Raw genomic sequence first — 25,982 nt, forward strand, 5'->3', positions numbered from 1 at the left:
GATTTGATCTTTAGATATGCTTTATTTTAGGTGTAGTCATAAAATTATGGGATAAAATAAATGGACAAAGTGTAGATGTAATACAAAAATCACATTAGACCTTATAAAGTTTACTCGGTACACTAAACTGCTCAGTATCCAATCTACTTCCATTTAGAGCCAGCCTCGCTAACAGAATGGATTGTGTACTGAGTTACTCATCATGCTCTTACGTACGAATGGATTGTGTACTGAGTTACTCATCATGCTCTTACGCACTGAGTAAACTTTGTTAGGCCCATTGTGAATTCAGGTGTTTATCTAGGCCATTCATCTATTTTTCCATATCATTTAAGAGGTTGAGCAAAAAATTGAAGTATACCCAAAGCTCAAGTGTACCACAACATAGGAAATAGTGAAAGTATTGATATACACAATTGAAACCTTCTTAAGGCCTACAGCAATGATTAATTGTCATCCTACCTGTTCATAAGATCACACCAACGAGGATGCGGATTAGCTACTGACAAGTTTGAGCAGCTATACTCTCTACGGAAGTGATGTCATCAAGTTCCGTGGGTTCTGTCATGATGTATGTGTTGTATCCATACCATCCATACATTTGAAGAGATCATTTAAGAGCATGATCCAAAAAATGAGGCTGATCCAAAGCTATAATGGACCCCACCACAAAAAACAATGGAGAGAGTGACATCCACCGGTGAAATCTTCTTATGGTCCGCCATGATGTTTATTTGAGATCAAATCTATTCATAAGTTAACACAAACATTAAAGAAGCTAAAACACAAATATCAGCTGCATCAAAAACTTTTGTGGCCCTTAGAAGTTTTTAACGGTGATTGTCACTCTCTCCACTTTTTTCTGTTGTGGGGTCCACTCGAGCTTTGGATCTGAATCATTCTTTGGATCATGCCTTAAAATGGTCTCTCAAAATAGATAGACAGTGTTGATACAAAACATACATTATGGTGGGACCCACGGAACTTGGTGACATCACTTCATCAGTATTGAATCCCCCCCCCCCACCAACAGGGAACAAGGGAAAATACAAATATTAGCTTGATCTAAAACTCTAACTCCCGTTACTCCCAGCAACTTTCCAACAGTGGATGTTGAAGAAACATTGATTCCCTGGTGTGATCTGCTTGAGCTTTGTATATCCTTTATTTTTTATTTTTTTATAATGGCTAAAGTATTAAAATTATCTAAATAAAATGTACGGACGGAGGGGATAACACGCAAGAATGACGGTAGGCACCATGGGCTTTACACGGTACGCAATCCGCTTCCTCGTAAACTGGGCTAAGGAGAAATCAAAAGGGAGAGGAGGCTAGCGATGAAACAAACTTGCTAACTGCGACCGGAAACACCTACGGCACCGGTTTTACGCGCTGCCTCCAAACATAATTGTTCTGTGGGTCTACCGTGTTTTATACGTAAATCCACTCTGACGAGACACGCCAATGGGGACAATGGAAAAGTGCTGGTAGAACCTAAGTTCGCACGGTGTGGCCCACATGATACCTAGATTGGGATAACTTTGTATTTTCAATTTATCCGGTTGACTTACATCCGACTACGGGTTTTGATGAAAGATAGTGGCCCCACACAAACCTATTGCCCCATGTTCCATGTGGTGTGACACACTTAAGTTGTGGATTTTTCTGATTTTTTACCCTGAGTGTTAGAATAGAGGATAAAATCTGATGGATGGAGTGGATTTTACGTTTACTACATCGTGGGTGTCAGAAGCTTGGATGTTTTACGCGCTGCATAAAACTGGTGTGGCAGAGGAGTCCGGTCCTGGGAACTGCGGGCGAGGATTGGGTACTACACCGTCAGGACCTAGCTAGCCCGAGACAGACGGTGGGCACTGTGGATCACCCGTGATATATATGTTTAATTCATGCTGTTTATTTTCGAGAAATGAGGTAGATCGAAGGGTGAAGTGGACCCCACCACATGAAGCAACGGGGATTGAACTCTTACCGTTGAAAACTGCCTAGGGTCCACCGCCATGTTTGATTCAAAACTTCTTTGGCCCCGACGTTTTTAACGGTAGGATTAAAATCCCCGCTGCTTTATGTGGTGTGAACCATTTGAGCCTCCGTCTGACACCTTTTCAGGCTCATGCCTTGAAATTATTTGAAAAATAGATCACGGAACCCGCAGAGCCCTTACATATTCATTCGTCTCTATGTATATCTTGTGAGGGTAGCACCTGTTATGAGAAAAATAAGCCGACCTATAATGAAAGGTCATATAGAAACTTTATAAGCTCGGCATAAGGAAAGACTGACATGAAGTTCGAATCCTACAAGGCTCCCTCCTTATTCTCAGTTCACAACAAAGCAACATACTCGCAAGAGCACCACCTCCGTCAATATGAATATCTCTAGAGTTCATTTGGATTCTATGTTCCCTTATTTGACTAGGAAGGCACCTCGTTATAATCCAGGCCGGCATAATCCAAATCAGCGCCAAGTTAGTATAGCTTAGGCCAACGTGACCTAGCACAACTTGACACGATGCAAATCAACATTATCTGAGTAGAGGGTTGGCATGCCTAGATCAGGCAAGACTACTTCAACCTTCTATTCCCAATTAAGAGAAATTTAACTGAGGCCTTCTCCTAAGATCTCAAAGGATACCTTCCAAATGGTCAAAATCCTTAGATCTTTGTTGAGGATATCAGAGTATCCTCCTACTTATTTGAGATTTGATATCGATCACTAAAAAGAAAAATTCGTGCCTCTCCTAAATTATAAATGGAGATATCTTTAACGGTGAAAGGTGCACATTATCTTTAGCCTTAAACCCTTAACATTCAATTAAACTAAATCATGTACTTGACTTACGCACGGAAGGATCACTGCTCTGGTAAGAGTCTTCCTTGTTTGTTTTTAATTTAGGTAAATATGTTGAGAAAGAGGCTAACCAGGTTTGTGCCTCAACAATATCCAAAACGCCCCCTGGAAAGCAGACGGCAGTGCACCTTCCAGGAGTCAACGATCTCACACACGGTGCCTAGAGCACAAACTTGAGACAGAAGCGGCTCAACGTCTGAAAAGCTATTGACTGGATAATATAATAAGCTATCGGTCTGATCATCAGGTCGGCCAACATGGTCCCAACAAAACAAATCTTTAAACAATCGACCAATGGCCCAAGTCATACATTTGTAGCCCACCAAATTATAAAACCAGCCTGATGTGCAGTTTTGATCTCCGGCTCGTGTTAGCCGTATGTCCCTACGTGGAGAATGCTAAAGCGATTCGCGTGGGGAGCTACTGAGGAGGGGAATTACGGCACACGATCCAACAAACCAAACGTGTGCAAGATCTGGGACATGTATCAAGTGGGGCTACGTGTGAACATTTCATGTTCCAAAATCCATTTCAATCTACTCATCAGGTGGACCACACATGGATCACGAATATAGACAGAGATCTCCATTCGGTACTGTTCAGTTCGCTGGTACACACGTGCAGAACTTGTCTTAGTTTCGGACCGGGCATATCCCCACCAGACAGTTTTAGGCCAGGATCTAGCACAGTTGCGCCACATTGCCACGTGTGCCGCGATCCATCTCTTCAATCTTTCGTCGCGCGAATCGCTGCAGCATTCCTGAATCCAAATACCCCTTCATTTCTCCCTCCTCTCTTCCTCTCGCTTTGCTTCTGCAACTTTTTTTTAGCAGAGCGTCTGACCGTTTCCTCCTCCTCCTCCTCTCTCTCTCTCTCTCTCTCTCTCTCTCTCTCTCTCTCTCTCCTGGTGGATGGCAAGAAGCAACAAGTACGCTTCTATCAATTTCAACGAAATCTACGGTCCAAAGAAGCCCTCATCTTCCCATTCTACCCATCCTCACCAATCTTCACAAAATACCCCTCTTCCTGCAGCTCGAACCCATGGCCGGATGCTCGTCCTAACCCGCCCCTCAAATCCCCAACCGCAACCGCCCCCTACAACCCCTCCCCCGCCCTCCCCTCCCCCGAAACCGGCCGATCTAACCCGGCCTGAATCCGACTCCATCTCACTCCGACCCTTAGGCTGCACCGACTCATCATCATCCTCCTCCAACATCCCGATCAAGGAAGAGAAGCAATCCCCGTCACTGACCTTCCCGAAGCCGGAGCCTTTCGTTCCCCCGCATCTGCGCCCCGGATTCGTAGGCCGGGAAGAGCGGCTCGTGCAGGACGGGCAGAAGGAGAAGCAGGGGTTCAGGCCACGTGACAGGAGCCACCCGTTCGTGCAGGGGCAGCACGTGAGGGAACACTCTCCGCCGAGGCGGGGTGGAGCGGAAGACGGACGGCCGAGATCGGGAGGGTACGAAGGGATGCAACGCGGCGGATCGGATCTCGAGAGGAACCGACCGAGTTCTGGTGGGAATCGCCCGAGTTTTAGCGGGTGGAATGGCTCGTACCGATCTCCTCATTTCTAGGCCGCTGTTGCCGTTGCTGTTGTTCTTGGAAAGGGTATAACGTCCTTTTATATAAATCTTATTTTATTTTTATTTTCTCACTTGGCTTTATTTATGTGCCTTTTTCGGGGATTTATATGTTCGAGAAAAGGTCTAAATGAAATGTTACAAGGAAGACGTTTTTTAATTTTCATTTCTCCTGTTCTCATTTAATGGGGAAGTGTCCTGGGTGGGCCCCACCATGCGATGATCTGGACCGTTCATCTGTAAGGTCCCACATGTAGATGGGCCATTTATAAAACCACATTTGTAAGAGATCTCACTGCCACTCCAAAGTTGAGTTGAAACAACTGTTCAGGGAGGAAAAAATACAGTTTGTCAATTGCGTTTCCATGAATGGCGAGAATCTTTATTATTTGCTGTTTTTTCCAATATACCGGTGGTGAGGAAGGAGGAGCAAGACTCTTCCGAACTCGTTCTCATGCATTAGATGTATTCATTTTCGCTAGGTGTTTGTTAAATGTGATTGGGTGTCACCATCATTATCATCATAGTCCTGTCCCGGAAATTTGGTGCTTAGGATCACTTGGAAATTTAGCACGCTCTAATAGCACTGTGTTTCATGTCCATGAATTTATGTCTTAAGAGCCCTAGTGACTAATCTTTTTCAAAATTGATGGTGCAAAAATACTACCTAACACTCAAGTGCAACTAGCAATTCGCAAACTCTAATGAGAACTTTGAAGATCTTCTTATCATCCATGAAACCATTGAAATCCACAGAGGGTCCCTGATCAATTCACTCTTGTTTTTTTTTTTTAAATTTTTGTGGTGTTGGTTGATAGAGCAACAGTTGCACGTGTCGACTTCCAAAATGAAATGGCCCAGTCATGTATTTTATTTGTGGAAGTGCTGATGTGCTCCTCACATTTATCCCCATAGAGAACACATGCCTCTGATTAGGAAATGACCTTATACAGCTTATAGCATATGCTTAAATTAGAGAATTCTGCAATTCTTATTTTTCTCCATCAACTCATAACATACGTAGGAGATCTGAGTTCGTGCAAAAGGGGACACTGCCACAAAGATCATCCCATCCAAAAATCAGGCATATGATGCTTGTTGATGCAAAAATCTGGCTTCTCCAACCATGCCCCGACAGCTAGCTCCAAGCCCTAATGGCTAGCTCCGAGTCTTGTGAGCCTGCACAAGAGAAGGACAAAGGAGACCCTGGCTTGAGCAGGGGACCCTCCGATGCCAAAGTCAAGATAGGAATCTGGGTCGAAGTAATGTAGCTGGGGTTTAGAGTGTCAAATGTTGCGTACTTGTTCCAATGGATTCATCTCCTATTTATACCTGTGGATCAAAGGGGACGTGGCCGTCAATCTCAGCACGATCTCTTCCATCAAGCGGGCGCTGCACATGCGCTGATGTCGGCCGTTATCCTTAGATCGTGCACCGGGCAACTCTCTAACATGCCTTATTGGGGTTGTTTCTTTAGCGTGATCCTCAGCCACGTGTGCATCCAAGCTGATCTTGGCACGATCTCTTCCATCAAGCGGGCGCTGCGCATGCGCTGATGTCGGCCGTTATCCTTAGATCGTGCACCGGGCAACTCTCCAACATGCCTTATTGGGGTTGTTTCTTTAGCGTGATCCTCGGCCACGTGTGCATCCGAGCCAATCTTAGCCCACGGCCCTCCGAGCCCATGAGCGTTAGTCTTGGTCAGATCTCGGATGACTCATATCAACACCAAGCACTAGTTCTCCGACTCCTGCCTACGAGTCGGACATATAGCACCATATTCTCATCTGACTCGGGCCTTGCTTACGATCCATCGAGCCACTGATCGGAGTAGACGGGTCGGGTGCATTCTGGTTTCTTCCAGGTTTCAGGCCAGTGTCAAAGCTCAGACATGCGATCCAAGCTGTAGTACTTTGGATGAGAGTTCCAGACGTCGGTGTAGCCCAATCTTCTTCTCTTCTAAACCCTAGTTTTAGAATCGTAGTTCGGAAGTGTGGTCAGTTCGGATGTAATGAGGCTCTGCTCATCGATTTCTCCAAGTTGGCCTTTATTGGGTTCGGCTCAGATTTTCCCATAACAATGCTGATCCACATATCAGGCAGGGGACATCTGTATGTGAGGTCAGATTGTTGGTTGCCCATTGATTTCACAATGTCGCCTGCCACGAAACCCACCTGAAAATCAGGCAGATGCTGCTGATCCACACATCAGGTGGGACATGTGTGTTGTGACTGTTGTCAGATTTTGGTTGCCCATTGATTTCACGGTGTGGCTGGCTTGATGAGTGGACTGGTCTGAATTTCATGCCGGGTCACCTTCTCCATAGCTTGGATGCTCCACACATGCTGTATGTCCACAGAAAATTAGATGCAGCATGCTAAATCAGCATGTTATTAACCGTACATGATCATTCTTCGCCTCAAATGAGGGCACAGACAGGCCGGTTGTCATTATTGGTACGCCTTCGCCGCATCAAACATCAGTTGATGATTGGGTAGTGTTTCTTCTCTCAATCTGAACATCAGTCTGCTTCCTCTTCCTAGTTCGTCTGCTTCTTTTGACACTGGAGGTTAGGCTTCTCCTTTTTCTTTTTTCTTTTTTCTTTTTTTGCAATGGGTGGTGTGGACGGACTGCCTGTTCTAGTTCTTACACAGGGAGTCATTGTATGTGCAACAACTTCTTAGAATCAAGTTCTCATGCTTTAATAGAGAAGGCTGCCTTTTTGATGGATCACTCACTGAAGCCATGAATCCTGTATGTTATGATTTTAAAGTTGCATGAAGCCACGAATCCTGTATGTTATGATTTTAAAGTTGCATGATCAACCTCCGCATGCTAGTCTGTTGAGGCTTCTCTAGGAGCAAGCCTGATTTCTCTTTCACTAAACACATCCCATATCTTTCTAGTGCCGTGCTGAGTTCTCCTAATGGAGCCTATAATGGTTAACACAGCTTTACCCTTTCTCATCTTTCATTGTAGAAAGAGCTTGTCACAGTTCTATTTCAGCTCTCCTCAAGGTACACGGTTCAAATACTTGTGGTGATGGGGATGTTGATATGTTGGCCCACTGTGGGTGAGCTGTACACCAAAAATCATTCCATAACTACTACCATCCAGTTGTTGTGGGTTGTGCTGGTTGAATTTGTACTGTCTACCACCATCCAATCCATGTTCTTTTTGGGTCCACAAAATCAACAGCCCCAATCAATACACATGCACACGATCATGATATGTGAGGTGCAGATGATTATAAAAATTTCTTACAACCTCAATTCTCTTAATTCATGACATTAGTGTCTACTTACCTATAGCCAATTCAAATAATGTACAATCCTAGAATGTTATTATTATCTCTGCAGGATGCAGGGTCTGAATATTTTCTGAGACTGATGTTCCCTGAAACTTATTAGCATGTTTTGTTGCATTTTGTGGGGTTCGAGTTCTATTTAGCCGTTTTGTACCTGTCTATTGAAACCCGAGACAACCAAAATTGGGTACTGTACAGAGGGTACTGTACAGAGCATTGTTCTAAGATTCCCTGACTCAACTCAAGACTCGGTTGCGTGAAGGCTGTGACTTGCTATTAATGGTTGTGCAGTGATGTTGCTTTGTTTCTCGTTTTATATTACTTACAAAGAGATAATTACTCTAAATCAACATTCCTAATATTTTCAATTCATGATAATTAAATATTGAGTCGAGTCGGGTTGAGTCTAAGTCAACCCGGTCAGGCTGAACATCGATTTGAGTTGAGTTTTCAGGTTTTTGAACTATGCCATAGGGATTCTTAGGATTTAAAATGCATTTCCTCTTAACTGCATGTGGTAAGAGATTGAATGCATGGCATACATCATCATCATCATCATCATCATCTAAGCCTTATACCTTGATTAATTGTTTTGTCTTTGTCAATCTTGTCCAGACATTCCACTCTATCAAGGGATATACCTTCAATTAAACCATAGGTTATCATGTCTTTTCTTATTACCTCTATTTACATTCTTTTGGACCTTTCTCTTGTCCTTTTAATCCCTCAACTTGTACCAACTCACTCCCAATCAGCATTTTTTTGGTGGCGCTACACATGACCAAACCATCTAAATCTACAATCCTTCATCTTATTACCTATTGTTGCTACTGCTGAGTTCCTTCTAATGCATTCATTTGTAATTCTATTATTCCTTGTCATGTCACTCATCAATCTAAACATCCACATTTCAAGTACTCTTCCTACTTGATGTTCCTTAACTGCTCAACATGTTATCCCATGAAGCATGTCTGAGTCTTATAGCTATCCTATCAAATTTCCCATTCTGCACATTGGCATACATGACTCAAATTAACACTGATTTGACCATCTTACTAATAGATTGATGGATGTTTGGTGAAGTCTCAGCAAATCAAAGGCTGAGATTGTTCTATAAATCCTGATTTTGGTACTAAAGACCCATCTACACGATATCCTTCATTTTAGATGTTTTAATTTCGGGTAATTTGTGCCACTTGCACAATTTTACGAGTGCTTGTGTACCAAGCTTCTCACTCAGCATGGAGCACTAACCAATCATGATACAAGGGGAACAGGTGAACGGTGATAAGAATGCTTGATTTGGTAGGTTATCATTTGAGTGGGCCACAGTGGATCAATGGTTAATGTTTGTTGGATTCTTATGATGTTTCCATGGTGATCCATTACACATGGGTTGGAACTAATGGACAATTTGGATCAATGAATTGGACTCAATTGGGCAGTCTTAAGTGGACCAATGCAACTAGGGGCACTATAGCTTGTTGAATATGACCCCATCACCTTCACATGGTGGCCCACCATGCACCAGCAACTCCCCTTATCACGATGCATGTGGGTCCAATTTTTTCAATGAATGAACCGGCCTGATTGGTGGGCCAGGGCATGTTGATGATGGGATCCATTTGAAGATAACCGGAATCTTGCACGGGCATGCCATGTATTGAGCTATTTAAGATAGGTTCCAACTCATGGATCTGCTGTAGATAAGAGTGCGTTTCAACACTGAGATCATGGTTGAGGTTAAAGTGCCCATGCGAAGAATATGCTGAGAGGCAGATTCTGTTCATGTGGGCCCAATGGTTCAGTGATCCAGACCGTTTATCTAATGATCGAGACCGTGGATGGATAATGCCCTAAAAGTCTCCCCCCAAACCATTCTACCTTGGCCTTTTATTCAAGGAACTTGGACCGTTGGTGTTTATTATTTCCTTTAATGTGTACTTGCAGGCCAGCAATCAAAGGTTAGAAAGAAACTCCATAGATTTTGGGGAATTCTCCATTGTGTGCTGTAGATAAACGGTTCCTTTTCTCATTCCAAACTGGGAACTCGTCTGTATCACGTGCAATGTTGGCCGAGCATCTTTCCTGTCGCGATAGGACAGTAACGAATTCATCGGTTCGAGGACAGCCCATGTCTGTATCTTGCACTCTGGATAAGGAGTCGAAAGGATCTTGCACATCATGTTCAGGTTTTAAGCTATTAGAGTGGGGCCCATAGTCCCCTAATCCAGACCGTTGGAATGTTCCTTTCTTCTGAAGTGGATGTACCACGCACCGGAAATCTCCTCGATAGGAAGCTCATAACATTTTAGTTGGTGGCCTACGGAGAGACGGTTAAGAACTGGAGTAGTCATAAGATTAGGGGCTAGGATCTTCAACGGGGTGAGACTTTTGGTGGGGTTTTCATCAACAGTGGGACGCAGTAGATCAAGAGCCTGGATTACGGGATGATGGGCCACACTTGTCAGAACTTTAGTTAGTGCTTTTATCTCTTCCTGATTAATATGATCATCTGACGTCTCGGGCCTTGAGTTTATACAAGTGGGGCAATGGTTACCAGATCTAGACCGTTGATCTGACGAGTCACATGGTAGAGGACTTTGCCTCAAAAGTCTCGAAGATCAAGCTGTCTTAGTTGTCCAATCTTTATACTTTTAAACATTTATATGTTGCTCTATACCTCCACATGCACTTCCCCAAATCAAAGTGCTAGCCTGTCCTATTAAAGACATTTTCAGGGCATATTTCATTCACCATGTTGCCCATCAGATCAACGTTCTAGATCTCTGAATTCTGCAATTCTTTTTAAGACAGGGATTGTGATTCGAGAATGATGTATGCGTACAATACAAGTAAATCAAGTAAGCAGCAGATCATGAAGATTTAAGCTTAACACTCCTGGTGCACGTTAGAGGCCACCGTTCTGGCCCAAGCCCTGAGTTGTTCCTTGATATCTGCCGCTGATTTGCCATCAGCCCAATTGACCTTAGGAGTAACTGATCTTTGTACACACCATGCTTCAGATAGATAAGGTCTGGCCATCCTGTGATCACTGCCGTCCTCCTCGGTGGACCTCTTGTCTTCAAGACCAGGAATGATGGTCAGTATATTCGGGCTTATTTGGGCCTTGTCGAATACAAAGCCCAAGTCTATGAAGCCTTGGAGCTCCTCTAATTGAAGCTGGCTCAGGCTCTTGTGGCTCCTAATGCCAGATGTTCTCTGAAAACTCACTTCCTTAGTGGTTGTAAGTGGGCTCTTCTCGTAATCCTTCCTTGTTGAACCTTCAATGCTCGACTCTGCCCGCTGTAGTCAACGCCTTGGAATGCCCGGTTTCAGTGTTGTGCTCTGCGACCGGATCCGGGTAACGTTAGTGATCAGAAAAAAAGTTTCATGGTCATGATTAGTGCATAAACTGCGAGTGATTATTGTAGATGGATGATCTAAGCATATATATCGTTGTGTCGGATCATCGGTTGTCATGCTCATCTCATTGTCTGCTAACAAGCATGTGGGCCCATCACTAATATTTCTACATGGCCCATTTTTTCATTACTCTACCACCATGATAACATTTATGAGACAATATGGAGAATTCTCCTGTACTTTCTTGTATTGCATTATGTCTTGTGTTATCACACCATATATATCATGCAAACTATATTGATCACTACATTAAATTCCATTGTTGGGGAGGGTTAGCCGAGGACCCAATTGCCCAAAAAATGATAAAATGATTTGATCGACGACTAAGATAATTCACGCTTAATAATTTGTATAAACCTCAAAGCTGTTGTTCAAATTGATTATAAAATGATATGATAACATTGGATTGATGTTGTCAATGAATTCTTTCGAAAGTAATAAAATGTTAGTACCTTGGATGAAGAAGAACAATGCGAATTCGCAATCGGTGGCGGCGAAGGAGCGTTGGCCACTGAGCTAAATGAGCGTTGCAGCCTTGAATTGGTTGATGATCGACCATTGATATCTTCGCATTGAATTGATTTCTCCTTTCCTATGCAAGGTGGGAGAGATGGAGTTCTAAGAAAATTAGGAGCATTGGAAGGATTATCATGCTTGGGAAGGTTTCTGGGTGGGGATTGTAGTCCTCCATGTTTGTCTTGAAGAAGCATTTCCTTATTGGTGCTTGAGCAACAAGCATCTGTTGAAGGTTTGAAGATCCTGGCTCTATCAAGCATGTTGTGAAAGAACCAATACTCATCCATGAGCTCAGCAGCTCCAACTCTTTCATCTTTGCATGTAGAATATGATCCACATGGATCTTCTACCTCACATGACATCTCTCCAACCAATCAGTTGGAGAGAGAGAGAGAGAGGGAGCTTTTGGTTGAAGGGAAAATGCTATTGGTTCTTTCTTCCATTTAAAAAAATTAAAGATTAAAAAATAAAATAAAAAAGGCAAGCAGCTTGATAGATGCCATATTATATGCACGAGCCAACATGGCGTGTGACTGCTGATCCGAGTCGTTCATGACATGGGTCCCACTGTGCATGTGTCACGTACTAGCAATTATATAATGTGAATGACACATTTACGAAAACCGACAAAAACGACTACTAAAAATGGCTGGACAATGGTCCACGCTAACTTACAAGTGTGACCAATCTAATCAATACAATCTGCAGGACTTTTGTGAATGGGTACATACAAAGCATATAAACATGATGAACGGATTTGATCTCGACCACATTTGCCACTTATGGACAGCCTGCCTGCGAGTACGCATGCTCGTGGACATGCTTGATGGCCTCGCAGGGCCCTTTTAGTCTTTTAGATAGAGCGGGGGCCCACCTTGATGTATTTTCCTAGCATCCACGCCGTCAATCTGTTTTTACAGATCATTTTAGGGAATGCACAAAAAAAGGAAGATCCAATTCACAGGTGGACCACACCACATAAAACAGTGGTGACTGATCATTAAAAACTTCTTGTGGGCCACAAAAGTTTTGGAGCAAGCTGATATTTGTGGGGTCCCTTCATCCAGGCCTTTGTGACAATATCAACAGGTTGAATGGCAAACTAACATTCTGGTGGCCCCCAAGAAGTTTTTAATGGTGGATATTCAATTACCACTGTTTCCCGTAGTGTGATACACATTAGATTTGTATGTACTTTATTTTTGGGATCCTACACTAAAACGATTTTTCAAAACAGATGGACGGCATGGATGTAAGGAATATAAATCAAGGTGGGTCCCATGGTCATGGATCGGTGGATACCCGGATCCACCGAACCGGCGCCCATTGAGTGGGATATGGCTGCTCCGTCACGTCCGATCAAAGAAACTCGATTCGTGCCGTTCTTCCGGCCATCTAACGTGGGTGCATGCGAGTGCGACTGGACTCATTTTCATTTACTCGAACACGTATGGCAATAAGATGCGTCGGGACTTTAGCCTTTGAATCTAAGTCATCTTACAATGATCTAAACCGTTTATACGACGAGTCTTGCTTTGTATGGTTGAATGAAGGCAAATGAAGGCTTCGATTGGATTATTTGAACCTGTAATAATTTGGCTCTTTTTCATCGAACATCAACGGTCACCATAACCTTTGTATGATCAACGGGTTGAAATACTCAGTCTTGGAGATTTTTCGGGAATCCAAACGCATAAGGTTGGCGTCCTTGAAAATGGATCAAATCCAATGGATTAATGGTGACGTGTCTTTTTATAATACGTAAATATATATTCGAGCGAACTTCCTTGTCTTATGTGAACGTGCATTTATATTGTACTTTTATGAGTTCATTTTGTCTCCGTCGCGACTGAATATCAGCGTATGTTGCCGCCCATTGGGGCCCACATGCTGAGTGTCCAATGATCATAACCGTTCATTTTTTGAAATCTATGAATAAAATCTATTGGAAAAGAAAACCTACACTAAACGGTTGATTTGGATACCACTATATATAGATGAATTTAGAAACAATGTAAAGAAGATTCTTCATGGCTAGAATTCAACTCTAGAAATCAAGTGCTAGGATTATCTATGAAGTGTAATTACAAAAATAGCTTGTTCATAGTAGTTAATAGAATATGGGCGGTGCAGACCATTTGACCATCTCAGCGTGTGGGCTACAGTGAGCGGCGAGCGATGCATGCCAATCCTGAGTCGCGTCGGAGGCAACGAACACAAGCTAGAAATTGGGATGTCTCACGCAACAACAGACCCATGACTCTTCGTGGGTGTAACCCCTAACTTAGGGTCCACCTTGATAATTTTTTGTATATCAATGCCGTCCATCCGTTTTTACAGACCATTTTAGTTGTAATAAAAAAAATTATTCATACCCAAATCTCATGTGGGGCACACTACAAGAAACAGCAGTGATTGAGTGCCTCACCATTAAAAATATCCAAAGGGCCCACCGTAAGGTTTTTGTAATCTTTATTTCAATCCAACATGTTGATAATGTCAATAAGATCTAGATGAATGGAAAATAGAAATATCAGATTTATCAAAAACTTTTGTGGCCCATAAAATGTTTTTAATGGTTATCGATCACTGTTTTTATTGCTATAGTCTAACTGAGATTTTGATATTCTTGTGATTTGGGATCGCATACTAATATGGGATGAAAAAACAGATGGATGGCGTGGATATAAAAAATACAAATACATCAAGGTGGACCCACAAGGTTAGGATAACACCAATCCACTCTCCTGTTCAAGGTAGCATTAATCCCGAAAGGACGATAAGCGCACGCGCTCATTTTAGATGAACCTCGGGCTTTGTGGGATACGTGCGAGCTTGGATCATATGAGAAAGATCCGAACCACTCATAAGTCATCCTGCATATAAAAGTTCCCATGGTAATAAATTCAAATCGATCAAATTATAAAGAAGTCCACACATCTCCAATTGTCTAATTTTAATTTAATCAGCGTGGAAAATATACTTATTAAAAATTCTATGATATCTATTGTAGAATATTATTGAAGTTTTATCTGCCTGATGAACAGAACCGATCTCATACAATCATGTCACATAAAAATATATGGCGCGAAGCACTACTGTCTGTCCGACGCGTACTGGGATAGACATGGTAATTTCTGTTCATCACGCCACCACACCAACGGGACGTAGCCATGTGCGGATTCCTATGGATGCGGGAGACACGTGGCCCTTGAATCGTTTTATATTGCCTGTGATTGGACAGCTCTCCTACCAAAGGGAGAAATCAATGGACGATCGCACATGGATTGGTGCGTATTCCTACGTTTTTTTATTTGCGCGAATTACGGCAGGGCCTGCGACGTTGGATCTGACATCCATGTACTTGATGGGAAAAGTGAATTGGATTCGCACCATCGCCAACTCGGCTCGAACTCACCTACGAACCGAGTCGACGCCAGCTAGCTAACCGAGCTAGCTCGGTTCGTGTACACCCCTAGACTGCAGGTGAAGCCACCTTGGGAGCGGCTTAGGTGAGACCGGGTCCTCGCCCAAGACAATGCGGCCCTTACCATGGGGCCCACCTTGATGTGTGTATTCTGAATCCATCCTGTCCATCCATTTTTTCATATCATTTTAGGGCATGATCCAAAAATTTAAGAATATCCAATTATTAGGTGGACTGTACTCTACAAAACTGTCTTGATTGATCATTAATGGACCACAAAAGTTTTGGATCAAGTTGATTTTTTTATTACCCTTCATCTAAGATCATGTGACCTTATCAATAGATTGGATGGCAAATAAATACTACGGAAATATTAAGTTGCTCTCTAAGAAGTTTTTTATTGTAAGGTGTTCAATCACCACTGTTTCCGAGAATATGGTCCACCTGGTAATTGAGTCTTATTCAATTTTAAGATTACACCCTAAAATGATATGGAAAAACGGGTGCATATAAAATACACACACATTAAAGTGGGCCCCACATTAGGGACCGCACCATCTTGGGTGAGGCCAGGGTCTCACCTAAAACATTCCTTGAACGCATGGTGGGCTCAGTCTAATCAATAGTTTAAGTTGCTAATAAACATTACAATGGACCCTAAAAAGTTTTTAATGCAAGAGCCACGTTCAGTTATTTGATAGGTTTGGACACGTGGCAGCTTCCTTCAAGCCCAAAGAAAAATAAGTCTCCCATGTGTATTTTACTAAGGCAGCGATTGGGCACTACCCCACCAGGACCTAGGGCTTCGTGGGCCCCACTGTGAATATCTGTCTTATCTAGTTGTTCATCCATTTTAAAAAAATCATTTTAGAACATGCGCCAAAAAGGAGACGGATTTAAGGCTCGAGTGGATCATATCATTAGAAGCAGCGGTGACAATGACATCCACCGTTAAAACATTCCTAGGGCCAATCATAATATTTATTGCCATCCTACTTATTCATAATTGGTTGCATGACCTAAATAAAGGGAAAACATAAATATCAGCTTGATCCAAAACTTTCGTGGCCCCAAGAGGTGCATTCAATCCTCATTATTTCACATAGAGTGGTCCACTTGAAAATTCCATCTAACTCAATTTAAGGCTCATAGCATAAAACGATCTTTCAAAATGAATGAACAACATGAAGAAAATACATACATTCATTCAGGTGGTATTGCAAAATATTTATTTTTAAAAGTATATTTTAATAAAATAAAAAATAATATATAATATATAAAAAGTGTTTGAAAACACACTTTTTTATAGGTTTTAGGAATAATTCCATATTGGAAAAGGAGAAGAACTTTTTGTGGTTTAAATGAAATCAGTGGAGTATTATAATATTTGCTTACCTAATCCAAGGACTATGGACCTTGCTCGGGCTCGAGCTCGGTTACGGGCTCGATTCGATCTTGGGCTCGGTACGAGGGTGTCGGCATGTGTACATGTCGCGGTGCGACTAAGTGGCTAAGGTAAATGGCTGGATGAAGGGGAGACTAAAGGACTGAATGAGAGTCCTCCAGTATATAGAAAGAGCTGGAAAAAAAGCTGTTGCAGCAGATCTGTAACAGCTGTGCCATTAGTGTAAGGTCCAGTAGTAACTGTTGCATGGCTAACTCAACAGCTAAAAAACGGCTAGTTGCTGTCTCACAACAGTTAGCTTGCAGTAGCTTAATGGCCCATGCACAACAATAAAAAAAGGGCTATAAAAAGGCTAGTTTTCTCTAACTGCTAGAAAACAGTCATGGAATTTAATTCCCTAGACCATAACCCTCAGCCACCATAGCCTATAAAAGGAGGGCCTGGATGGGTTTCCAAACCATCTCTCAACCCATTCTAGCAGACCCATACAAACTGAGACAGCCCACTACTCATCTCCTATACTCTAGTTATTCCAGTAAGACAGCAAGGATTGAACCTTTGCTCGAAGAACAGACCAACGGTGTGGTCTACAACGGTTCAACTGAACTAGTGGCTGAAGAACTGACCAGTGCAGTGGTCTAATTTAAATATTCTTCTTCTCTCTTTTCTTCTAGGATTTTTCTTTTGTTTTTCTGCCAGATTGTGTAACAGAGTTCCATTTGGTCGGCCTTCGTGTTTGCTAAATGCAGACCCACACCAAGCTCATTGTATCTTATAAGCGGTTTGCCTATAACCTATCAGCATACTCAATTCACTTGAGTAGGGGCAAATAACGCTTTAAGGACAGCGTTTCAGACGTGCTTCAGCCTGTCCATATTTCAAGCTAATTTTTTATTTTTCGATTTCCACATTATACAAAAATTATATTAATCTATATAAAATCCAACAATCTTAAAGCGTTATTTGATGGAAGCCGATGGTGTTTCTTCCATCAAGTTGATGAATCAAGACTTGATATGTCTTGATCGGTTCGATGGAACCAATTTTACAAGGTAGTAAGATAAGCTGAAATTTCTTCTGATGGCGCTAAAGATCTACTACATATTACATTCAAATCTGCAAGCACTACCTGAAGCATCTGACACAGACACACCTGAATAGGTGACTGCCCACACCAAACGAGCTAAAGACGAACTCTTGTGTCGATGACACGTTCTGAACGCGCTCTCCGACCGCCTGTACGATCTATACCAATAGACGTCATCAGTAAAGGAGATCTTGGTCGTTCTGGAGTTCAAATATAAGGCTGAAGAAGAAGGTAGCAACAAGTTTCTCATCGCCAAGTATTTTGACTTCAACATGGTAGATAACAAACCGCTGCTACTCCAAATCAAAGAACTGCAGCTAATAGTAAACAAAATCAAAGTTATTAAAATTGATCTTCCTAAATCATTCCAAGTCGGGGCTATAATCGCTAAATTGCCATCGATATGGAAAGATATAGAAAGAAGTTGCTTCATAAAATTGAGGACTATATACTGGAACAAATTCAGAAACACCTCAAAATTGAGGAAGAATCCCGTAACCGCGACAGAAAGAATGATAACGGGAATGCCTCGTCAAAGGTACATGCAGTAGAGAACACTAATAACAAGAATTCCGAGAAGGACGATTCCTTAAAACCTAATAAAAGAAAATTCAAGAAAAATGCCCAAAAGAAGAACGAAAAGTTCAAAGGCTCATGCCATGTCTGTGGAAAAATCGGACACTATGCTCGAGTATGCCGATATCGCAAATCTAAAAAAGAGGCAAGTACAGTAGAAAAATGTGATATTGTAGCTATGATCACTGAGGTGAATACCATCCAAGGCAAAGTTTCAGGTTGGTGGTATGATACTACTGCTACAGTACATGTGTGCTACGAAAAATCAGCCTTCAAAACCTATGAAGAATTGACTGATGGTCAAGAAGTCCAAATGAATAATGAAGTCCGATCGAAGGTCGTCGGCAAAGGAACTGTCGAACTGATATTCATCTCTAGGAAGAAAGTGATTCTAACTAATGTACTGCACGTCCCAAACATTAGGTGAAACTTAGTTTCTGGGGATCTTCTGGAAAAACCAGGTATAAGGATGGTGTACGAGTCAGGTAAACTGATTCTATCCAAGAATGAGAATTTTGTCGGAAAGGGATATGCTTGCAATAAGATGGTTAAGTTTTCTCTAAATGAAAGTAGTACTTCTGCGTATATGGTTGAATCCATTGGACTGTGGCATGATAAACTAGCCCATATAGGGTATAGTAACTTGAAGTTCATGGCTAGGAATGGTTTAATTTCATACACAGATAATGAAACCGATAAATGTGAAGTGTACATATGATCCAAAATGACGAAGAAACCTTTTCCAAGTGTTGAAAGATTATCTCAAATATTGGATCTAGTGCACAGTGACATCTGTGAGTTAAATGACATTCTTACTCGTGGAGATAAACAGTACTTCATAACCTTTATAGATGATTGCTCTAGATATGTGTATGTTTATCTGTTAAAGAGCAAAAATGAAACATTGAACATGTTTAAAATATATAAAAAAGAAGTAGAGAATCAACTAAATAAAAAGATAAAATTCTCTATAGCGATAGAGGAGGAGAATACTTCTCCAATGAATTCGATAACTTCTGTGAAGAACATGGACTAATACATTAATGTACTTTCCCATACACACCTCAACAAAACAGAATAGCTGAAAAGAAGAATATAACATTAGTAGAGATGGTCAACTCAATGCTGATAAGAGCAAAGTTGTCACTAAGTCTATGGGGTGACACATTATTTGCAACGTGCCATATACTAAACAGAATTCCATCTAAAAAATATAAAATATCTCCATATGAAACATGGAGAGGTAGAAAACCTAACCTAGGATATCTTAAAGTGTGGGGGTGTCTTGTATACTACAGAACTCCTGATCCAAAAAAGAACTAAGTTAGGACCAAAAGCTATTAAGTGCATCTTCGTAAGGTATGCACAAAATAGTAAAGCTTATAGACTTCTAGATATAGAGTCTAATACAATAATAGAATCAAGAGACGTTAAGTTCTTTGAAAACTCACTATCCTTGGAGTCAAAGGATAATGAAATTCAAACTCCTAATAGAGAACCAAATAGCATAACTCCACAGATAGTGGAAGCTCTTATTGAACTTCGTAGGAGTCAAAGGACAAGAATAGAGAAGAGTCTAGAAGATGACTACATAAATTCACAAGACGTCATTCTCTATCTTGTAGAAGGAGATAGAGAAAATGTTATAAGAAAAATACCTATAGTGATGACTATATAAGATGATCCTAAAACATATAAAGAGGTTGTATCTTCTAAAGACTCAGCTTTCTGAAAAGAAGCTATAAACGATGAAATGAAATCCATACTGTCAAATCAAACATGGGAACTAGTAAACTTACCTCCAGGTTCTAGACCTATAGGTTGTAAGTGGGTATTTAGAAAGAAATATCACACTGATGGGACTATCCAAAACATTAAAGCTCGACTAGTAACTAAGGGTTTTAGACAAAAAGAATGGATAGATTACTTTGACACATACTCTCCTGTAGCTAGGATAACATCCATTAGGATATTATTTGCGCTAGCTTCCATACATCATCTTCACATCCACCAAATAGATGTAAAAACCACATTTCTGAATGGTGACCTTAATGAGGAGGTATACATAGAACAACCTGAATGTTTCGTTCTATCAGGAAATGAAAATAAAGTATGTAAATTAGTCAAATCTTTATATGGATTAAAACAAGTACCAAAATAATGACATGAAAAGTTTGATTCCAAAATACTATCTCATAGTTTCATACATAATGTAGCTGATAAATGCATATATTCTAAAGTAGATGGTAGTTATATCGTTATTATTTGTCTGTATGTTGATGACATGTTAATAATAAGTAATAAAATGGAAGGTGTAACTGAAACAAAGAGGTTTCTATCTTCCGTATTCAAAATGAAGGATCTTGGACAAGTTGATACCATTCTAGGTATCAAAGTTAGAAAACATTGTGGGGGTTATGCTTTGTGTCAATCTCATTATATTGAGAAGATGCTACATAAGTTTAATCATCTAAATATAAAAGAAGCCAAAACCCCATTTGATCCAAATATCAAGCTAAAAGAGAATAAGGGGAGAACAGTTGCACAATTAGAATATGCGAGTGCTATAGGAAGTCTTATGTATGCTATGCAATTCACTAGACCTGATATCGCATATGCTGTGAATAAACTTAGCAGGTTTACTAGTAACCCCAGTACTAAACACTAGAATGTAATCAGTAAAGTCATTAGTTACTTAAAGGCAACGAAAGACTTAGGACTATTTTGTTTAGAGTTTCCTACCGTATTGGAAGGATATACCGATGCGAGCTGGATATCGAGTGCAAGGGATAACAAATCTACTATAGGGTGAGTATTCACCCTAGGAAGTGCAGCTGTATCTTGGGGATCCAAGAAACAGACTTGCATAATGCACTCGACTATAGAGTATGAATTCATAGCCCTAGCTGCAACAGGCAAAGAGGCTGAGTGGCTAAGGGATCTTCTATTAGAAATTCCTCTCTGTGTAAAGCCTATATTGGCTGTGTCACTAAATTATGATAGTGAAGACACATTAGCTAGAGCCTATAGCGGCACATATAATGGTAAGTTTAGACATATCAGTTTTCGACATGATTATGTCAGACAATTGATTCGAGATGGATTCATTGCTATTTCCTATATAAAATCAAGCAGTAACCTGGCAGATCCTTTCACTAAACCTCTATCGAGAGAGGTAGTAAAAGCTACATTTAAAGGGATGATGTTAAAACTCTTCAACCAAAGTTCCACCAGTGATGGTAACCCAATCTAAAGTCAGAAAATCTCCAATTTCGGGTTTAATGGGTAAGAATAAGTCACTGATATGTGGAAAGTTTTCTGCATTAGATTATAAAACCTCATCCATAATAGATAAGTGCTGAGCGTTACGAAAGAGAGTTGAGTCTTATAACTCTTAATGAAATCCAATCTATAGGACAAGTGTCTTATAGTAACGGAGACACTAGAAGGATTTCACCTATATGAACGTAAAGATAGTGCAGCCTCTCATGAGAATTAGGAGTTTTCTCTCATGATCGTTCACGAATTAGGATAAGCGCATGGACATTAATTGTGCTCAGCAAGATTATGAGAACTCTAACAAACACATAGCGAATATGTGTGTAGTTTCTCTGACTTTGTTATCAAGGAATAACTGGTTCAATGCTATGGCTACTAGCCATTTCGACAGAGTTTTGAGATACTTACACTAAGGGAAGATTAAAATCGAAAGATATCTTTCTTTATACATATAAGCCGATTATTTTGGCAGAAATGTTTAATCGTGAAAAAATATTTTTTAAAATCAAGTGGGGGATTGTTGCAAAATATTATTTTTTAAAAATATATTTTAATAAAATAAAAAATAATATATAATATATAAAAAAGTGTTTACAAAATACTTTTTTATAGGTTTTGGGAATAGTCTCACATTGAAAAAAGAGAAGAACTTTTTGTGGTTTAAATGAAAACAATGGAGTTTTATAATATTTACTTACCTAGTCCAAGGACTATGGACCTCACTGGAACACCCTCACGCTCGGGCACGGGCACGGGCACGAGCTCAGGCTCGGTCTCGGGCACGGGCTTGGAGTGAGGGCGTGGGCATGTGAGGCAGTGTGGCTGTAGAGGCGCTAGTGGCGTACTTTGCACTAGAGGACTGAATGAGAGTCCTTCAGTATATATAGAGAGCTAGAAAAAGAGATGTTGCAGCAAATTTGTAACAGTTATGCCATTAGTGTAGGGTCAAGCAGTAACTGCTGCATGGCTATCCCAACAGCTAGAAAACGGCTAGCTGCTGTCTCACAACAGTCAGCATGTAGCAACTTAATGGCCCATGCACAACAGTCAGAAAACGGCCATAAAACGACTAGTTTTCTCCAACTGCTAGAAAACAGTCATAAGATTTAATTCCCTGGACCATAACCCCCAGCCACCATAGCCTATAAAAGGAGGGACTGGATGGGTTTTCAAACCATCTCTCAACCCACTCCAACAGACCTATACGAACTGAGACAACCCACTACTCCTTTCTTATACTCCAGTTATTCCAGTAAGACAGCAAGGATTGAATCTTTGCTCGAAGAACAGACCAATGGTGTGGTCTACAACAGTTCAACTGAACCAGTGGCTGAAGAACTGACCAGTGCAGTGGTCTAATTTAAATATTCTTCTTCTCTCTTTTCTTCTGGGATTTTTCTTTTGTTTTTCTGCCAGATTGTGTAACAGAGTTCCATTTGGCGGGCCTTCGTGTTTGCTGAACGTAGACCCACACCAAGCTCGTCGTATCCTAGAAGCAATTTGCCTGTAACCTATCAGCATACTCAATTCACTTGAATAGGGGCAAATAACGCTTTAAGAACAGTGTTTTAGACGTGCTTCAGTCTGTCCATATTTCAAGCTAATTTTTTATCTTTCGGTTTCCACATTATACAAAAATTATATTAATCTGTATAAAATCTAATAGGTTGGTCTCTCAGCCCCGACGGGACCATCCGTCTCTAGCAAGGTCCTGGTGGTTCCAATTAATACCTTATGTTTTTATTATTTTTACTGTAAAAAACTGTCCTTTTGGTAATATTTGGACGGAAAATTTTACACTATTAAATTTGCAAGCTTATTTTAGGGAATGATACTATTACACTCCTCCCTAATTCCCAAAACCTTACTCATAACTGTAACAAATCTTCTAACTTTCCTCCTAAACCTTAAGATTAATCTTGTAGGCAAGGGTGAATAGGTCTTTTTCTCCAAGGTCAACAATCAACTATAAAACCTATGACATGGACTCTCCATCAATGTTAATAACAGGTTGGTTTCAACTAAAAATGAAAAACAACTCATTTTGTATTACTCATAACTAAAGCTAACTTCTAAGATTCCTATTATTCTAATTCCCAACCAAGTTATTACTTCGCTCGTTCAAAATTCGATGTTGTCTGGACTCGCTCAAAAACTATTAAAAATCTACCGAGAGGACCTAACGGTGGTATGTATAATCAAGAGAGGTCTCTCTCTATTAATTGATTTTAAAGATTTGTTTAGCTTCCATCTTAAGAATACATACCGTTGGCCATTGACATTACCTAACGAATCCCAGAGTGTTTCTAGACTCTTCAGTGATTTCTTGAATTTACGAGGGAAGAAAATAGAAATAATTTCTAATAATTCGAAAATAGATTAATTGATGATGAAGACGAATTTACAATTATTTAAATAGTATTATCAAACCTAGGAAGAAGTATCATAATCAAACCCCAACTCACTCCCTAAAAATATGACTTGCTATAAGTAGTAAACTTATTATTTACAAACAATCATGATTTCTACTAGATTTCATGGTTTTAGCTAAAAATATTAAGTGTCCAATTTAGCCTAACCTCGTTATTCTCTTAATTTTTTAAATCCTTTTCATGTTGGGCATGACTCCTAAAGTTCAAATGATTAAGAGTTATTATCAATTAAAACTTACTATAAATAGTAAAAATGAAATTAAAAAGGACTTTCAACTGTCAATATAGTGGAATCACGCAAATTCGGCCTGGGCAACCCAACATAGTAAGGTTGGTTGGTTAAAGTGGCTTCTCCTACCCCAAAATCATATATGGTACATCGAATAACTATTTTAGGGTTCTGACGGTCTTGATCATTTCTGCCTTCGATTGGGCCTTCACTGGTCCATCTTGGAAATGAAGGTGTCCACGACCCACTCTAAATCAACCTTGGACATGATATTTCTAAATCAAATCTCTTTGGAGATAAGATTTTTCATCTCATTGTAGCTTGATTTACTTAGGAGACTTTCTTGATTGGGTTTGGCATACACCTCATATGTTTCTAACTATTCACATGACATCATCAAATGATAAGTCGCAATAAAAATTTACGCTTTTGAATATATTAACTATAACAGCCATGAAAAAAAAAAAAAAAAAACATTGAGAGAGAGATTTCTTATTTCATATCTATATCATATCTCATCTTATCCATATTCCTAATCATTCTCCATTTTATATCTCTAACTCTACCATGTATCTCTCAATATCTCAAATGAGACTTTCTTTTTAAGGAGGATGTTGTAAGAGGAGTTCTATTTCAACTCAAATATTAACAAAAATGTACTTCATGCACAACTGAAAAAGGGAGAGATGATTTTAGAGAGTTAATATCCAGTAAGTTTGTTATAATTTTATTTTATTTTTATTTTTTTTTTGTATTTAATGTAATTTGACTCAATATATACAATGAGCAACATGGATCGACTACACATTTATTACGTTAATCTGTTGGTAGATACGATGTAAAAATAATGGAATGCTAAGATTTCATGCAAAATTTCTTGTTGGATCAACTTGTATGCATCCGATCGAATCAGATTAATCTATACGGATCATATGATCCCTAAGGCCAAAATGTACAAGAGCCCTAACTTCTAAATCAATCTAACCATCGGATGGGCCACACTAGTCTAATCTAGAAGTCTTTAATAAGGAAAACTCATATTTCTGTGCAATTGTTTGTATCACTAAGTGTAAAAGATTAAAATGGGCTATCGGTGTATGTATGGTTGGATTCATACCATTCATCCAATGTGTAGATGTAAAATATGTTAAGACCTTAAGAATCTAGATGCCTGGTGGGCCACCCCGACCAATCATTTGCATTCCATTTCAAATGTAAATGTAAATAAGCATATAAATGGTTTATATTAGTAAATCCATAAGTCTTCTCTAGTGTTTGACCAAGGAGTGAGCAATAAACGGTGTAGTAGATAGGTGTTATTTAGTTAAATTTCGTTTAAATAAAAATAATAATAAAATAATAATAAAATAAAATTAAAATTAAAAAAACCATTTCATGATATTTGGTGAAACCAAATGCATCCTAAGGCAAATGAGCTACATCCGTTCATGATCTTGCGTGTAATGAGATTTAGTACTATTCATCAGTCATCTTGACTGTAAAAACAGAAAATGTCATGACAACGCCAACTATCGAATGGCAGTCAAAATGTCCCAAGAACGCCAAAGTTTGGATGGCTACGATCTCCAAATCTAGAATCAAAGATACGGCCATCAGGTCAATGGTTTGGATTAAAAAGCAATAGACTCATTTGTAGGGAATGAGCAGATAAGGACAGTATTCACTTCCCAACCTATTTTCCTATTTGGCTGGTTGTAAACCTTCAATGGATAAAAGTCTTTACCTTTTTCCAGTTTGAAAAAAGCAACGAAATTGATTTCCATTTCCACGAACTGATGGACCAATGGCTTTTTAACATTTCCATAGTAAATATCAGTCTAAAACAAATA

The 25,982-nt window shown here is 40.1% G+C and overlaps 2 protein-coding genes across 2 annotated transcripts; one reads left to right on the forward strand and one right to left on the reverse strand.

The window, feature by feature from the left end:
• The first annotated feature begins 3,678 nt into the window (after nt 1-3,678).
• Nucleotides 3,679-4,736, forward strand: LOC131245289 (uncharacterized). Its single transcript, XM_058244632.1, has one exon. It carries the CDS (start codon nt 3,780-3,782, stop codon nt 4,440-4,442), a length of 663 nt encoding a protein of 220 aa, XP_058100615.1. The 5' UTR covers nt 3,679-3,779; the 3' UTR covers nt 4,443-4,736.
• Nucleotides 4,737-10,557: 5,821 nt separating this feature from the next.
• Nucleotides 10,558-12,094, reverse strand: LOC131245291 (uncharacterized). The gene is made up of 2 exons (XM_058244640.1): nt 11,634-12,094; nt 10,558-11,103 (listed from the first exon to the last, which is right to left on the reverse strand). Exons 1-2 carry the CDS (start codon nt 12,057-12,059, stop codon nt 11,068-11,070), a joined length of 462 nt encoding a protein of 153 aa, XP_058100623.1. The 5' UTR covers nt 12,060-12,094; the 3' UTR covers nt 10,558-11,067.
• Nucleotides 12,095-25,982: the final 13,888 nt, after the last annotated feature.

This window comes from Magnolia sinica, chromosome 5, assembly GCF_029962835.1.
Source record: "Magnolia sinica isolate HGM2019 chromosome 5, MsV1, whole genome shotgun sequence".
Lineage (NCBI taxonomy): Eukaryota > Viridiplantae > Streptophyta > Magnoliopsida > Magnoliales > Magnoliaceae > Magnolia > Magnolia sinica.

Bases quoted from the DNA above. Each gene is read 5' to 3' on its own strand.
- LOC131245289 (XM_058244632.1), top strand. From the start codon at position 3,780: ATGGCAAGAAGCAACAAGTACGCTTCTATCAATTTCAACGAAATCTAC.
- LOC131245291 (XM_058244640.1), bottom strand. From the start codon at position 12,059: ATGTCATGTGAGGTAGAAGATCCATGTGGATCATATTCTACATGCAAA. The intron at 11,104-11,633 runs GTACTAACATTT...ATCCGGTCGCAG, and splicing joins ATTGTTCTTCTTCATCCAAG to AGCACAACACTGAAACCGGG.